The following is a 17175-nucleotide window of genomic DNA, read 5'->3' on the forward strand; positions in this document are numbered from 1 at the left end:
TTATCATCTACACTGTTTGGTTGTTAGTGTGCTCTATGGCACAATTTTGACCTGGTACAACCAGGAGCATTTCAGATGAAGTGACTGGTCATGCTTGGGAGGTTACCATGGGTCAGAGACCCTTCCTATTAAGCAATTTGGATGCTGTTGTGGCTACATTTCTAAAGGTAAATAACATAATCAAGTGGAAGGTCACTCTACAGAGGCTGGGGAAGTTGAGGTTATATTCCTGGCTGTGCCTGGGGTTGACTGGGGTGACTGTACACATGCGTCTTCGGTTTTCTTAGTCTCTTTCTTTCACACTTGTAGATGTCTAGCTGTAAGGACTCAGCTCTTCGAAATCGTGTTCGTCTTCTGTGATGTGTTGGCAGTCATACATGGGGAGGGCCTGTTCTATGCTGGGACCTCTAGAGGTTCCCATAAAACAAATAATAATAGTAAAGAGAAGGGAATGACATGTGATTTCTTATGAAATGATTGCCCAGTCTCCTTGACAGATGTAAATTAAGTGACTGTTCTGTGTGCACCAGCCTTACAAAAGCAGGAGTGTATTTTGCATTCTTGGAGTGACCATTTCAAGAAGGATTCGGGGAGCAGCTCTGCAAATCTGCACTTGCAACAGGCAAGAGCAGCTTCCATCATTAACAAATTTAGTATAGCTCCTATTGAATCTGCCAAGCGAGAGCTGCTGTGAAAAAAGCTATTGAGCATAATTATGTTTACATTTGAGCTGCTGTGATGTAGAATAAATGCTTGGCACATAAAGGGCTGATCCGTGAATGAGAAAGGTGCCTAAAGATGAGCTTTTACCTTCCTCAGCCACAGGCTTCTAATATCACTGTGTGGAAATCACTCAATTGCCATGACTCACTTCTTTGTCTGGAAAATAATATTATTGGCTATTTACTGGAACTGACACGTGCTAGGTTTAAATATGTTCATTAAATGTGCTGATAATGGCAGAGAGAGAATGCATAATGCAAATGATGAGGGTTACTCTAGCAAATGCATTTGTAAGGCTGGGAATATGCTGGCAGCTGATGTGCACCTCTGGGCATATGCCCAGATTGCTGCTGCCTCTGACAAGCTCACACCATGGGGCGGTGAGAGGGTTGCCTTCCTGCTGAGTGCCCGCCTCTGGATCAGCTGAATAATTAAGTGTTTGTTTCCTTTCAGATGAATACAAGAGTAAAGTAGCCTGTGAAGATGACAAGCTGAGGCTAAGCTGTAAGAAGAGCATGGTGATAGCCATTTACTCTGCTGTCTTTGGAAGGACACAAGGAGGCAGCCTGGAGTGCCCATACCAAAACCTAGGGATGCCCATGATTGGTAAGCACTGGCACAGCTTGACAGAGAACACTGATCTGGGCAGGGTGATTTCATTTACTGTCCTCATGGTAGAGCTGGCACAGATCCTGATTAGGAAAAGCAGGACTGGGACATGCAACCTGCCACGGCGGTGCTCCTGACATGTGGTACCTTGTTAACCAGTGGTGAGCTTCATCATGAGCACCAAACTGATGTTCAGCTAGATGCCCTAGCCAAGTTACCAAGCTTCAGACTTTTAGCAGTTTCATCAGATTATATGTTGGAAGGTACTTCTTGAATTTCTTGTTCAATTTTCTGTCCTCCTGGTGGTTCGTACACTGAACCTCTATCTATAACATAGAGGAGCATATTATTGGTGGATATCATGGACCATCTGTGGCCAAGTCAAGCTTTGATGTTGCATTTAAACTTTTACTGAAGTTAAAGCAAGGGGTGACAATTCAAAAAGCAAGTTGTTAAGTTCCATAAAGTTACAGTTGACTTAGAGCACCTTCAAGTAGCTTCTTTACTCTCAGGCTATCATAATCTCTTACATTCATGTGTTAAAGATCAATAAATTTAAAGACATTCACAAGAACTGTCTCTTCTTGAGCCAATGTGAAACTACTGAATATTTTACGCTGTTGCAGAGACAGCAAATGTCTGCGGTGCAAAATCCTGTGGTCAGCATTCCTCATCATCCTTCTCTGCAGAGGTGAGAGAGTGTTAACTGGTTTCCCAAAGGAATTGCCCCCAAAGGGGGCAAAGCTTCAGAGGCGGCTGCACAGGGAAGCCTGAGCTACTGCTGTTGCCTGTGCTGGTGTCTGTTCAGCTGTATCTGGGGATCTTTGGCTTCACAGCTGCTGATCCAATGCCCTTAAGGAGTTAAATGCTATTCAAATGGAAGCATGTGAAGTGACTGCTTGGAAATATGATACACAGATGATAGGTGTCAGTAGGAAACCACAGGTGGAATCAGGCCAGTCAGGTTATTTGTGCAGTGTGGTGAGTGCCTTAGTTGTGTAGCTGTGAAAATCTAAGCACTTGCAGCACAGCTGAGTAGTTCAGGGTCTCCTACCCCGTCCCATGGTTCAGATGCATGGCAAGAGTCACTGTCCTTTAACAAGTGACCTCCTGTCTCCTGAGGTGACCCATGTCCCTGGATGTGGTCCTGTTGTCCCCCAGTTGCCAGGGTGCACAAGCCAAAACAGATATGTGTAACAGGTTAGCCTAGACCTCTTTCATGTGGTGTTTGGGATGGGCTAAGAGCATGTACGCTGGTTGCTGTGGTGGTTCGGCTGCTCGGTGGTAACTTGCCGAGTCAGCGAAACTCGATGGGTTTCTAGCGTATACCTGAGCACACCACTCCTTTGTCCTTGCTGAGAGAGCAGAAACAGGCAGGTACTGGAGACAAGGTACTAGCGCTGGGACCTGCTCTTGAAGGTCAGTGTGAAGCAAAACTCTATGTGAAGCCACAAAGGGTAAAGTTTTATTCTTCTTTGCCCAGATGCAGAGTCCCAAAACTTGTGCTGGCTGAGAGCAGGGTGTGTGGCACCAGAAAATGGGATGGGAAGCAGGGGAGCTGGGAGAGCAAAACTGTAGCTAAGAGAACAAGCAGTGAAGTCTGACAGCAGGGCTGCATATGCCATACCATCTGTAGCGCTTGCATGCCCTGTTTTCAAACTTCCCTTGTGATCTCTACAAATTGGATGTTTGCCCAAGGAAATAAGGTGTCGGATCCTGGAGTGTAGCATGCAGTCTGCTGCTGGGATGAGGCAGGGCATTCCTCTAGTGTCAGCTCTTAAATGAAACTAGTTACAAGAGCAGGCTCGGTACAAGACAATGTAATGCCAAGCTGGTAGCGGGAATGCCCAGGTAGCTTTACACTTTGACACCAGTGGAAGGTTTTAGCTATGAACCGGTGCTAAAAATGGCCGAGTTGTTGGACAGGAGCAAATATCTGCATGTTTGGAGTTGTTATGTCTCAAGTACCTGTTAAGTCAGCCTGGTGCTGCTGGGGTGTTGAGAGAGTGGGTATGTCCTGCCTAAGTATCAGCAAAGGGGGGGTGGGAAGTGTTTCTGGGACAGTGGCTGGCTGCAGGCCCTGCAGGGCTGGGGATGAGTGATGGGGCACCGACCATGGAGCAATGCCTTCCCCAGTATTTCACAGGCATTTGGGCACTGTGTGAGTAGAGTGAAAGACAGACAGTATAGCTGTTGATGCTGATGTTCCCCTGCAGGCTGAAACCCTGAGTGGAGGGGGTGTGTGTGTGAGCTTAACTAAAAAAAATGTGAGCGAGCAGGTGGTCTTTGAACTCACCATGCTCCATCCCTCAAATCCCAGCTATATTTGAGAGTGTTTGTCCAGGTCTGCTAGTGTGTTCAGCAACAGCTCGCTGATCCCCTCGGCATGACGCTGCCAACGCTACAGGCAATCTCTGCTTATCATAACCTTCTCTTCATCTATTTGTGCGAGCTGACCTGACGGCACAGGGCTCTAGTGATGCAAGAAAGGGGAGTTGTGGCCATGGTTATCACTCCTCTCTTGGCTCCACACGAGAAACTGGTGTAGGATCCATCTGCAACTCAAATCAGCGAAAAGCCTATTCACGCTGTGCTTCCCCATGGCACGCTGCAAGAAATAATAGTCCTGCCTACATGTACAGCACTGGAGTGAGGGGGTTGAGCTCCCATCTGCCACTGGCAATCGTGGGAGCGGCACGCAGAGTCCCCCAACCTCCTTCAGAAACTGTACTCTTGCCATGGGCCTGCCTAGCCCAGCAGGCAGCTCTGTTCCTTCAGGAGCAGGTGAGAACATCACAGCTTATTAATCAAAGCTTTCTCTAACTAGAGAATGTTTCCCTGCACGTTTCCACAGTCCTGCAACATGGGGAGGGCTGCTCCGTGGCAGCCTTTGATCCCAGACATTCTCAACGAGCTGATCTTACAAACATGACCGAATGACAGACTTTGTGGCAGCATCCAGTTCCCGTAAGGCAGAAGCCAGCTATGTTCTGCACATGGAAGATTTATTCTGTTTGAATTTCACAGGACTCATGATTTGTGTCAAATCTGAGCCTTGGCAAAGGGCCTTTCCCCAGGAAGTAGGTCCTGGATGAGTTTGCAGTGATTATTTTTATTCAGGCAGCAGGAGTTACTTGATGAGTGAAGAACTCATGCTTATCCCAAAGGTGGGGAAGGGTATCTTTTCTTCCTCTCCTAATGAACAATGGTTTGGAAAAATTTATTTCATTTTTTCTATGAACAAAATGCACGTTGGAGTTAGAAATCTACAGCTGCTATAGATGAGGCTTTTAAAGAATGGAAGTCTAAGATGGGGAGGAGGGGTGGCCTAATAGGCCGTTGTATATATTTCTGACTCTGCTGTAAGGTAAAAGGGAACAAATAATTTAATTTGTGTTGTTTCTACCTCGAAAAACAAGACCTTGTACTTGTGTAGGAGTGTTGATGAAATTAAGTCCACTAATGGTGAGTTTCTTGGATTCTGCAGAGACATGAGGTACGTTAGGTGCTCAGGTGGAGGGATCTGAGGTATTGTGACATTGCAGCCCTTTAACACCTGCATAACCCAGCCATCGTTGTGCTGCCTTTGGTGATGTAAGATCCTCAAGTCAGACTGTACCCCCTCTGCCACACCAGATGCATACTTTCTCTCTGTCTGATGTGTGGATGAATGTGCTTAGCATCTGTGAAGGGAAAGTTATTGTGAAGAACTCCATCCTATCCCTGTCATGTTAAAGAGAAAATCTGCCAGGATCCTCTTTTAACTGGAAACATGCTGAAACTTGTGTCTCTGACCGTAATGGGAAACCCCTGCAAACAGCTGGACCCCTCCTTGAATGCCTTGGGAACTCTGAAAAACTCCTAAAGGAATTTGACCTTATTTGTAACTCTCTTAATAAAGCCTCCACTTTGCTGCCAGCACGTGCAGAGAGAATACACAGAGCATAGGGAGGTCTCTGGGGAAAGGGTTATTTGCAAGTAACAAACCATTAATATCCCTCAGCCCAGTGAGCCCTTTGCCCCGTTGTCATGCTGTTTACAGCTGCCTCTGCCTGCATCTCTGAGTGACTCGTTTATACCAAGAGAAACCAATTTTAAAAATTGGCCTTTTCCTACTTGTATCTGAGTGCAAGGTAATGGTCTAATTAGGAGGCTGAGGAGGAAGAACTTGGTTGTAAAACAATTACCCTTTTTATCATTTAGTGGAGCGATAGCCTTGATCATATTCAGGGCACCTGACATGTTCACATACACATTTTTATGGTAGCTGCCCCCCTGAACCACAGAGTGAGATGCCCATGTTCAGCTGACCTCTAACATCAGGATCCAGGTCTCCTTCTCAAGGACTCTGTCTCTCTCCATCACGTATACAAAGAGCCCACAGCAATTTAACTCCTCATCCAGGGTAGAAGGAATCTGGGCTTGGTTTTGGAGTCGGTGCAAGATCATGGGAACTCTGGCTCCAAAGCCTAGCTTTGGGTTGTGGTGTCTGGGTTAAGCCAAGTAGTCTGTTGAGAAGTGAAATGTCCTCATCACTTAACAGACAAGTTCTCGCCTGTGCCTCTTTAGGGGTAAAATAGATGTGTTTACAAAGCCCTGAGGAAACTCAGATGGTCAGTGGTGCTCTCTAACTCATTGGATCTGATAACGAAACAGCGCAGGAATGAGTTCCACAAAGCAGCCTGTGCTTTAGGTGCTCGTTCTCTGGTATTTTTCATTTTAATGCAGTGACAGAAGGTGATCCAACCCAGTTTGTTTTGATTTCCTCCTCTTAATGCAGATGTATATATGACTCAAACCAGAGCCTTCACAGTCCCTCATATAAATATTTATTACACTATATAAATAATGGACCCTTCTAGTTTGTTTATCTGTGATCAGATCTAGCATGTGAATAAGTATGAAATACATGCAGTAAGAAAATCTATTTTATTCCATGGTACATGTTACTGTTCCTGCCAACAGAAGAGCTGGCTGGGTTTAAGAGACTGCTGCCCCTCCAGCCGTGCATTTCTGGCTTTCTTCTGCTTCACTGTCTATGACCATTTTTCATCCTGCATTTCCATCAGTACAAGTTTGTGGCTGTGCTCTAATCTTGGTCTTAAGTGAAATCCTTAAAAATAAAAGGCCTCCAAACTGTGGAGCTGGAGCAATGAGAGGTAGTAACCTCTGGCACTGATGGGGGAAGCAGGAGGAGGTGGAGTATCCACTGAAATCTGTACTGATCAGGTAAAGTCCCATAGCATGGCTGTCCTTTAGCAGATCTGAGTGCTTGTGGCTGAAACGCTCTTGTGCTATGTCCTGATTCCACCATACAGGAGATGATGGCCTTTAAAACGGCTGTAAGGCTGAGTTTGTGGGATGAGCAGCAGACGTGGGAGGGAGTCGGACCGTGTCTTTCCCCTCTAATGTGCACACCAGGCTTCCAGAGCACGCCTGCCTCTAGGTGTGACTCTATGTACATTTCATTTACATTCAGTGCAGAAAGTACTTTATTATGTGTGTAGCTCCTGATTAAGAACATGTTTTTAGAGGCCAATGTGTTTGTATGTAATAAAACCCACAAGTATCCAAGTTTGAAGGCTAAATAAATATCAGTTGCTGTTTAATTCACATATAATACCTTATTAAACTTAAATTGAAATGAAATTCCCATTTAGAATGCTAAGTTAGAGTGGGACAAAGCCTGCTTTCAGAAAGTTGTTTTTCAATTTTAGATACTTTGCGTGTCTTACTTTTTGTCTCAAAACACCAGGAGGTAATTAAAATAACTTTACAGCTGTTTCTAGAAAACTCAAACTATTGTTGGATTCCATAGAGTCATAAAAAATGATTTATATGAAGTTGTTTTTATATGCACACAATTGCTGTTTTTTATAAAATGAAAAAATCCATTCAAATTTGCTTCTGGGCAAGATCCTTCTTAAAGCCAAGGTTCAACTTGGTTTTAAAATGTTTACAGTGGAGTATGACCCCATGCAGTGGTTGTAAATAAAAATTCTGAAGGTAGTAATTTAAATAGCACTAGCAGGCTCTGTGATGATATTGGTATGATATTTGAGGAAGTAAAGTGGGTGTTTGTATCACTAGTATCAACTTCTTTAGTAGCTGATCTTATAAAAGATGCTTATTGCCCAACTGTTAGTTAAAAACAAATCCAGAATATAATCCTAATAATAAAAGGACAGAATTTATGAGATTTAAATCTATGGCACCTCAATTTATTTCCATGGTGTTACTCTGAATGAAAACCAGTGTAACTTGTTCAGAACTGATAAAGTTCCTCTTAAAATAATTCAGATGTCGCTCAAGAATATTACAAAATTACCACAATGGTGAATGCTCAGCCTGAGAAACAAAGGTAATGTGAAACCTGTGAGTTTGCAAGCATGCCATGCTTTATTTTAGGCACCAAGGGCAAGAAGTGACTTGCAGATTGTGTCAGCTTGGTAGTCTCTTAAAAAACGTGGGCCAGTCCCACAGCTTCTGAAGTTCAGATCTTGCTTCAGCCTAGGTCTAGGCACTTGTTGAACTATACTCATATTCAGGAAAATACTTTTGTTGGGCTGTAATGAATAGGAAGGACAAATGAACTCGGGGACTTCACAGAGCAGTAGCTGCATTGAATGCACCATCCCTATCTTCTACTGAGTGAAGCAAAAGCTGTTAGCTTCCTTGCTTTTTATCTTGAATGCCTTACAGCCCACAATCAACTCTGCTTCAAGTTATATAATAAAACTTTACTGTCATTGCCAGACCAAAACTACTTTGTTCTCTAAGACTTCTTGGAGCCAAGTTTGAAGCTGTCCTCATATTCTCACTTTAGCCCCCAAACCTGCAAAATGTTATTAATTTGCTCAACTTTACACACTCTGAGTCAGTCTCTGCAAAACTGGAGCCTCATATGTTTTATATGAGTTCTGGTTCCAGATACAAAGGTGATAAAATTATTTCAGTTCATGTTAATAAACCAAGTATTTCTAGATGTAACTGTAACATATGTAATTAAACCTGCAATCGATCCTTCAGTTGCAGTCACTAGATGTGATTAGTGTCTTTTAAGATTGTTTTCTCTTTTGTGACCTAACTGCTGAAGTTTCCAAATTTTTATGAAGTGTGTGGTGAGTAATTTTCCTCCTTCTTTCATTAAAATGTACTTTTTAATGTAAAGCTGACTGTCTCTTCACATCCTTCTAATGTTTGGATGTAGATTTCTTTTTTAGCCAGCTGTTTTCAGTGACATTGTGCAAGACATAGATGCTATATCCAGCTGCATCAATGTGAAGTTCCCTGCTGCTGTTTGTAATAATGATAATGGCAATTTATATCAGAAACCCAGCTCAACATGATGCCAAAGTGCTCAGCACTGCCAAAGCAAAAACCCAATAGAAAGTCCCTCAAAGCTCACAGAAAAAGAAACAGCATGCTGGGACTGATGCTGTTGTGGGGGAGGTAGACTCTTCTTGGCCTCAATGTTGACCATGAGATGTTGGAGCATCTTTCTGAATCTGTTCTGCACAGCGTCAGATAATACTTGTACCACAGCTGGTGAGCAGGAACCTGGGAAACCAGAGCTTATGTCTTGGCCAAAGCCCCACCAGTCCTGACTGCAAATCCTTTTCCACAGCCCAGTGGCTTATCAAGCAAAAATTCTCCTGAGCCTGTGCTTAGAGCTGAGAAGTGCTTTTAACAGTCTCTTCTAATGAATTAATTTCTTTGATTTCCCTACTTGAAGAGAGTTTTCTTGTGCTTGGAACAGATTGACTGTGCAGGTTTTCTAAAGTCTGTTCTGTTCTGGCTTCCAAACCAGCAGCCTTTTAATTGCTTTGGCTCTCTGCTTCCTGAGCTTTCCTCTTCACACATCCCTGGAGGTGTTTAAGAAAAGACTGGACATGGCACTTAGTGCCATGGTCTAGTTGACATGGTGATGTTAGAGCAGAGGTTGGACTCGATGATCCCAGAGGTCTCTTCCAACCTAACTGATTCTGTGATCTGCTTCTGCATTGTTTATAAGGGTAGTCTTTTGTTTATATTGGTTGATCTTCACATGGGTTGGTCTTGAGGGCTAAGTATCTGTAGTTTGGTTTTCACCTTCTTGTCTTCCACACTCCTTGTGGTTCTAAACCCAACTCACTTCTTGTGTCCTCTGTAGAGGCTTTTGTGGCACAGCAAGGAAGACAAATTCAGTGTATTTCTGTTGCCCTCATTTGAAACTGTGTGATAGCTGCCAAAAAAATTACCTTCCCAGGCTGCTTACTGTAGAGAGAAACTGGACAAAGTCCATCTTTATGAACTGTCTTCTGCACTGGCTTTTAAAGAGAACATCAAACTTAATGGGCATGGGCTAAGCTGAAAATGCCTGGAATTTGATATACTGCACGTGGTGCAGACTGGCTCACCAATACTCTGTGAAGACATCCTTGATAAGCTACTAGGATGGCTGATTTTGGGTAATTTAGCAGCTGAAGCAGACGCTTAGGCACGTCCAGCAGCTGTTGCTTTATGAAGGAGCTGAATTTTGTATCAACCACAGCTAATGGAGCATCTTTAAAATAAATGAGAAACTGTCCAAGAGCAGGAGAACTTCCTTCCTTGCTGTTTATGACAGAGATTGTCTTCCAGAATAAGGCAGTTTTGAGTTACTCCTAGGTAAAATGTGAAGGAATTTAGGCAGCTGCCTCACCTGCAACATTGGAGTTACTTTCTTCCTGATTACATCTTTTTTGCTTTCTCTTTTGGCAGATGAGTAGATAACCACAGCGCTGATTCAGGCATCTGTCAGCTTTCTTTGCAGGAACTAAATTCCCCTCCTCTTAGTTAATTGACTCTTGCGTCTTCCATCTCTCATTCTGTCCTCCCTGCTTCATAGCTCTCAGCAAGTAACTTTTCCTGTTTTCTTTAGCAAGAAATAGTTCTGCATGTTTTAGAGGAAAATCCTGTCCTTTGGGAGGAATTTCCTCCTAGAGCTGTCACTTGTTAGTAAATGACTTCCCTCAAGGGAATATTTATCTTAGCTTGTTCCTTTCACCTGTTCCTCAAAATGTCCTCAAGGACATCTAGGACTTTGCTGACTGTTGTAATTCCAGGTGCAGGTCTGCTCCTGATGCCTTTACACTAAGCCAAAGCGTGCCACAGAATTTGTCTCTTGATTAGGCACCACCTGTCCTGTTCCAGTTCCTAATCACTTACCTCACATGCACTGCTGGAAATGGTATTCTACGAAATGATTCTCCTTCTGAAGCCTTTAATTACAGCCAATCATTTGATTCTTTTGATACTTCAAGATGTTATACTTTGTTGTTTGAAAAAATAGAACGAGTGCTCCAGTTTTAGTGATAAATTCATGGACTTAGAGAGTGCATCCTCTGACAAGTGGGTGGAGTTTTCATCTCAGGCTCTATTTTCCTTTTGTTTAAATGCACACATGTGATTCTTATGTGAAATAAGGCCATACAGGACTAATATGCAGTAGAGACTATCAAGATTAGTGATGGAAAAAAGATCCGATAGAGTAATAATTACAGTGAGCAGTGAGGGAGTGAAAATGCCCACTAGCCAACACTCCTATGATCATGAGGTCTGTGAAGAAGAGGAAGAATTGACTTTCTCTTTAGTCTGACAGAACTGCCAATATTGGGGTGTGCTCCATGGCCTGCTGCCCTTCCAGTCCTACAGGCAGCCTGTGGAAAACCACTACCCAACAGCCTTACAGCATGCTAACATATCCACGTCTTTAAGTGTACCTGGTCCCGCTTGCTCTGGATGGCCTGCCTCATCTCTGCAGGAACCTGCCTTTGCAGGCCCAACATGGATGTCACAGGTGAGTCTGATCATGAGGTTAACAGACACACAGATGTACTTGAGCATCTGGCATACACCCAACTTCACTGTGGGGTTAATCATCCATCTCAAAACTAGATGTCTAAAGCTGTGGATCCATCTGTAATGACTGCTGCCTTGGAAGAGGCTCCAATCTCCACCAGATCATCTAAGAGTTACCATAATGCAAAAATTAAACTGTTTGGAAACATTCTTTTGAACCCGGATAGGTTTTGCAATCACAAGCAGCAACGTATGGCTTGGGTTTCAGATTTGAATGTGTCACCCTTGTTGGAGAAAAACAAGTAACAGTGAGTAACCAAAGTAACGGATGTGATTAATAGACATTGGCTCCTATTCCTTTTTTTCACCAGGAAGGGGTAATAAAGAAATAGTCATGCTGGGAAGCAGCCTTAAACTGACTAAAACCCATTCATTGTGGTGAGCTTGATAATATGGACATTACATCAGGGAGACTGATTCCAGTTTTAAAGCCAAGGCTGTCTGCAAGCTGCAGCTGGTAAAATCCTCCAGCGTGCTGTGTTGCCATCTGATTTGGGTTTTTATGCCCTCAGAGGCTGTGTTGGTAAAGATAGTAGATCAAGGAGTATTATCATACTAAATGCAACTGGTAAGGTGAATTACCTACTGAGGGCTTAGACTAAGAGTTGTGAAATGAAACTGGCCAGCAGTCAGTGGACTGATCCTGCGAAAGGGAATTCACCTTGTACCAGGAGCAAGGCTGGAGGGACATGCAACTTCTAGAAAGTGGGGCCAGGAGTAAGGAGGATAAAACAAACTGATCCCACTCCCCCCTAAACCCAAACTTTAGTTTAAAATACCATATTCCAAAAGCACAGCTGATATCTTTAAACACTTTCACATGTTGAAGTTTCACCATCATCAGGATTCGTATTTACTCTTTGGTAGTGTACTGAAGCAATCCAGGACTAATGAAAGCCGAGGGTAGCTGGCCCAACCTGTGTAGGTGGGCTCTCTATCATCTGTGAGGCCTTAAAAGTGATTTTTATTGCTCTGCTGTGGGATTTGAGCTTTGTGGGCTTTAAAAGGTTCTTGGCAGGGGCCTGGCTCTGCTTAGCAGTACTTACCTCTGACTTAGTGATACGGTGTTGGCATTTGTGAGCGTCCTTCCCCATACCTCTGACACATGGGATCACTTGTCACTGATGTCAGTATAGTATTTCATATAACATCCGCAATTTGCATTTAGCAAGCAAGCCAGCAAAAGAGAGGATGCTGCCCTGAATGAGCATGCTGTCTGGTGCAATGAGTGCCGCATCTAGTCTCCCACTTCTGAAGACCTGGAAAACGTGAATTTGACCAGCTGAAACCCCATTGCTGGGCTTGGCTTCCCTGCATCTTTTTGAGAGGCTAACTGCATGATTTATGGATAAGACAGCCTCTGTTTTCTTGCCTCTTTGAGCTCTGGGAATGGGCACCTGGAGGTGAAGACTTCTGACCTCGAATCACCTCCCAAAGAGGTACTAATATGCTTGGAGATCTCACTTCAACCCAGCTCCCTAAGGACTTGTTTACATTTGGAAGTTAAATTACCTACATGCACTTCATGTGCATGTTGGCAACAGCCAACAGGAGTGATGTTGAGTGTTTGTATGCTCCTGAGACATGAGGGTAAAAGAAAATACCATGTTGTCACTTGTAGAGCTCTGAATGGCATGGTGGTGACTGTGATTTATGATGGTGCTGTAGCCTCATCTATCACTCAGCCATCTCTCTGATGTCTTATTGACATCTTCAGTGCTAGCTAGCGAAGGAATAAAGATGCTTGAATATGACATTTTGGCATCCAGCTAAATGACCTCCTTATCAAAAATCCTTTGAAGTGTGTAAGGGAGATGATCCCATTTAGAGGTTTTGGTGCTGCTCCTACATTTCTCAGTTCAGTGTGTTATGTGGAGGACAAACATGTTGACAGATCAAAAAAACGAAGAGGGGAGTCCAAGCTAATTTCAGCATTGGTGTAGTCCTCTCTCAAAGTACTGCTGGCTGCTTGCCCTGGCATTTACGGAAACGCAGAAGGCATTTGTGCTTAGAAGTTGTATGGAGGGAAAAACAGGGAAAATTCCCTGTTGTGACCAAAAAGAAGTCTTTGAAGTGAATACTTTGCAAAATTTCGTCCATAGAGTCAATTTCTTATTTTCAGGGCTGAAGGATATGACTGATTCCAAGAGAATGGCTCAGGCCTTACCATGGGGAAAATGAGAAGAGTATTTGGATTTACCATATGGGAGCCTGGTGTTGACAGTAGAGTTTAGCTGGATGTTGTAACATGGGTACTTCAGATGACTTTCTGCCACTCCTGCATTCACCAGATTTTGGTACTTATTAGGGTTTGGAGGTCAGTGGCAACAGTAAAGACTTGCCTAATAGTAGTTGTTTGCTACAAGAGCCAAGGAAATGGAGTACTACAAGAAACCTCCACAATGCTATGTTGAAGTCAAACTGGCAGCCACTTAGAAGCAGTCAGAGATCAATATTGCTTAACATCTTCAGTAAAGACCTGGATGATGGGACACAGCTTGTGGTTGGTACCAAATTTGAGAGGACACTTGTTAACAGCAGGGGTTAGGGGCCTCAGAGGAACCTCAGTGAGCTGGAAAAACATTATGAAACCTTGTGAAGTTCAACAAAGGCAAGTGCAAAGTTCTGCACCTGAATAACCCTTCGCAGCAGCATAGGCTGGGGCCCAGCTAGATAGAAAGCATCTCTGCAGAAAAAGGACTGATGGGTCTCGGGTGTCAACAAGTTCAACGTGAGTAAGTGGTGTGATCTTGTGGCAATGGTGGCTAAGTGGATACTGGAATTCGTTAGTAAGAATATTGTAAACGCATCAGGGAGAGTGTTTATTCACTGTATTTGGCACTCGAGTACTCTACTTACCTGGAGTACTGGAGTGTCTAGTTTGGGGCTCCCCAAAAAAAGACGTATGTTGAAAAACTGGAGCAAGTCCAGTGAAGGGCCACCAGGCTGGTCAGGGTGCTGGAGCACACAGCATATGGGGAAATGCTGAGGGACCTGTGTTTATTCGGTTTCAAGAAGAGAAGACTCAGAGTGGGATCTTATTGCTGTTTTCAACTACCTAATAGTTGGCTCTACAGAAGAGTGTTCTTGGAAACACACAGAAAAAAACCCAAACACCAAAAGCGTTGAACACAAGTTGCAGCAATGGAAATCTGATTAGATACAAGGAAAAATTCTTCACCTGGAGAGTGGTTTAGCCCTGGAACAGGTACCCAAGGAGTCTGGGGAATATTTATCTGTGGAGATTTTCAAAACTTGCCTGGGCATATTCCTGAGCAACCTGATGTAACATCAAAGCTGGCTGTGCTTTGAGCAGGAGGTTGGACTGGATAGGCTCCAGATATTGCTTCCAACTAAATTGTTGTATGGTTTATGTGCTGCAGTCCTAACAGGTGACTTTTTTCCTGGATATGTTTTCAATGTTAAGGTTTGCACAAAGTCCATGTAAAAGAGCCTTTTAAAATCTCGATGCCTTACGTTCTATGCTAGGGGCTTTCATCCCCATCTGTAACTGAAGCATAGAGAATCTCTTCTGCTTTTCTGCTAATTTTGGCTAATGCAGGTTGAGCTGGAGCAGCCTGGCAGTTGGAGAGTTAAGGATTTCACTACTGATGTTTGTGAATATGGAGGCCTGGTCTGTGCCAGAAGAAGCTGGGTATCTAGGGCTACATGTATGCTGGTAAACTAGCAGTACCAGGGCCTGGGCACAGATGTTGGAATTAGATCTTCTATACTGTTAAGTTGTAGCATGTTCCATGGCATGGTTTGTTGCCTTGGCCCAGCTAACACTCTCTAGGCAGTCCAGAAGATGGTTTGAGGTTGGTTATAGGACGAGGACTGGGTATCACCACTCTGTTTTGGAAGTTAAGAGTGTTTAATAGCATGGATGTGAGTTGTTCCATCACAGTTGGCCTCAGGGCCAGGGAATGGGCCAGTGTAAGTTTTCATTTATCAGTGAACATGTAGCCAGTGTAGGCTGGACCTAAACACTGTTAAAATACAAGCAGGGATTGCAGTGTTAGGACCTGCTTTGCCAGATGCAGCTACATAGGAGAGGCTCTTATAACTCAAGCTACGTCTGCACTGGTAGTGGTGTTGGTGAAGGGGGTAGAGCAGGGTTCCACAGCTGCTTGTAGGCAGTATGGTATGTTGTTTTCACCAGGTAGCATAGGCAAGGTTGTCCTCTCCTGGGGAAACAAAAATGCAGCTACTACCCAATAAAGGTAGCATCAGGGTTGTGCTCACTTACCATGTACATATCAGCTACTCTGTACTGAATACAGTGAGAAAGAGCCTGCTGCCTGGCCCTGGGGCTGGCTGACATCACGGCCACGCAACTAAACCCTCTACCACATACTTCTGCTCTTCTACTTTCCATCTAAAATATCTGAGGGACTCTTCTGCAAACTGATGATTGGGACTACCCATGTTATATCTCAGACTATATTACCTGTTTGGGGTAATGCTGGTGGGCAAAATCATTCTGAGGAACAGGGTAGCACTTAAACAAGGGGCATAATGGTATGTCTGGATTTGAACCCTGTTTGGTTTCCTAGTGCAGATGATGCTGCTAAAGTCAGTACGGATGGAAACTGTAGCCTTCTCAGAACTGTGTGGGAGGAAGGAGGTCGTCAATACCAAGACATGTGTGGTGATGGCTAGAAAAGCTGGTGATGTTAGTGTGAGGGTGTATGACAGGTAAAACTCCTAGAAGCATTTTCAATGTGCAGGATCTACAGACCTAGCACCTGAAGAGTCAGTCCAGTTTGTTAAGGTAGAGAGCAGAGTCTGTAGTTTGTTGCCAGTCGTTCCTACAAGATGAGCATCCTGAAGACTGACCATCTCTGGTGACAACATATGCAGAACACTTGTTCCACCTCTCACAGGACCAGTAATGGGTAGTTTCCCAAGCTCCAGCAGAGGCAGTGGGCTCCTGTGCTGGGGGGCGAAGCCCCTGTGCAGACAGCCATGGGATGTTGTCTGTTTTGTGCGAGAACAATAACAAATAAAAAGAATAGGCGCTCTCCATGAAATCCTGTGCAGTGCTTAGATTTGATGAGTTTCTCTAACTGGACATTTGACAAAAAGACAATAAAGCAGGATTGCTGCATGCCAGATGTTTCCACTGAAACCTCTGACACTCGTTGGATCAAATATCCCCTAAGGAAGTTTGGGTGGTTCAGTATGAAAATGCTCACATGGGGCCCTGTTCTTTTGTCATTTGCAGCATGTGAAATAAAATGCTGCCTTTTATTTGAGAAAAGAGATGTTGCCCTCTAGGCTTAGTTTTCTGTGGCTTTCCTGTGTCTCTCATGGCTTTTGTTGTAGTGCTGATTCTAGCATTCAGTACATTTTGGGGTTCATTTTTCCTTTCCCTGCCTCCCAATTAGTGAGCAAAAGGGGTTTGTATTCCTTTCTTTGTAGCTTTCCTGTTGCTTTTAGCAACAGCTTAATGTTGAAGAAATGTCTTCTTGTCAGCTTCCCCTTGTGCTTAGCCCTGGCTGGACAGTGAAAGCAAACTGTCAGTCTAGCACCTAAAAGCTCTGGAGCTTGTCTGTACAAATCATTTCACCTTAGCTGAGAAAACAGGCACAGATCATCTGATAGAAAATATTACTTGCGAAAATATTTACTTTTGGAGCTTTCCATATTCTAAATTCCTGATATGAGAAACATTTCTGCTTGCATGGACTAAACATGCTTAACAGAATATTTCTACTTAGATGGTAGATGGTAACATTATAATTATTCGACCTCATACTAACTCTCAGACTTAGAAAGAGAACATCTTCTAAGAGCAGACAGGGACACTGATCACCTTTGTCTGCAGAAGGGGGACAGAGATGGTGACTTGAGACAACTCTCTTGGACATAGCAAAGGCTAAAAAAGCCTACCCAAACTCTCCCTATCGCTTCTCCTGAAAATGAAACAATCTGTATTGGGTTTGCGTGGCAAGGTTT

At 43.8% G+C, this 17175-nt stretch overlaps 1 protein-coding gene across 1 annotated transcript in view; it reads left to right on the forward strand.

Moving 5' to 3' along the window:
* Positions 1-15912, forward strand: part of LOC104162154 (protein eva-1 homolog C-like) — a gene marked incomplete at its 3' end in the record, with an annotated part of 101996 nt that extends 86084 nt beyond the window's left edge. The window contains exons 4-5 of the mRNA XM_009700818.1: positions 1177-1329; positions 15771-15912. Of these exons, the coding sequence (XP_009699120.1) occupies positions 1177-1329; positions 15771-15912 (295 nt within the window). The remainder of the gene's footprint in view (positions 1-1176; positions 1330-15770) is intronic.
* Positions 15913-17175: the final 1263 nt, after the last annotated feature.

This window comes from Cariama cristata, unplaced genomic scaffold (genome assembly GCF_000690535.1).
Source record: "Cariama cristata isolate BGI_N322 unplaced genomic scaffold, ASM69053v1 scaffold15695, whole genome shotgun sequence".
Taxonomy (NCBI): domain Eukaryota; kingdom Metazoa; phylum Chordata; class Aves; order Cariamiformes; family Cariamidae; genus Cariama; species Cariama cristata.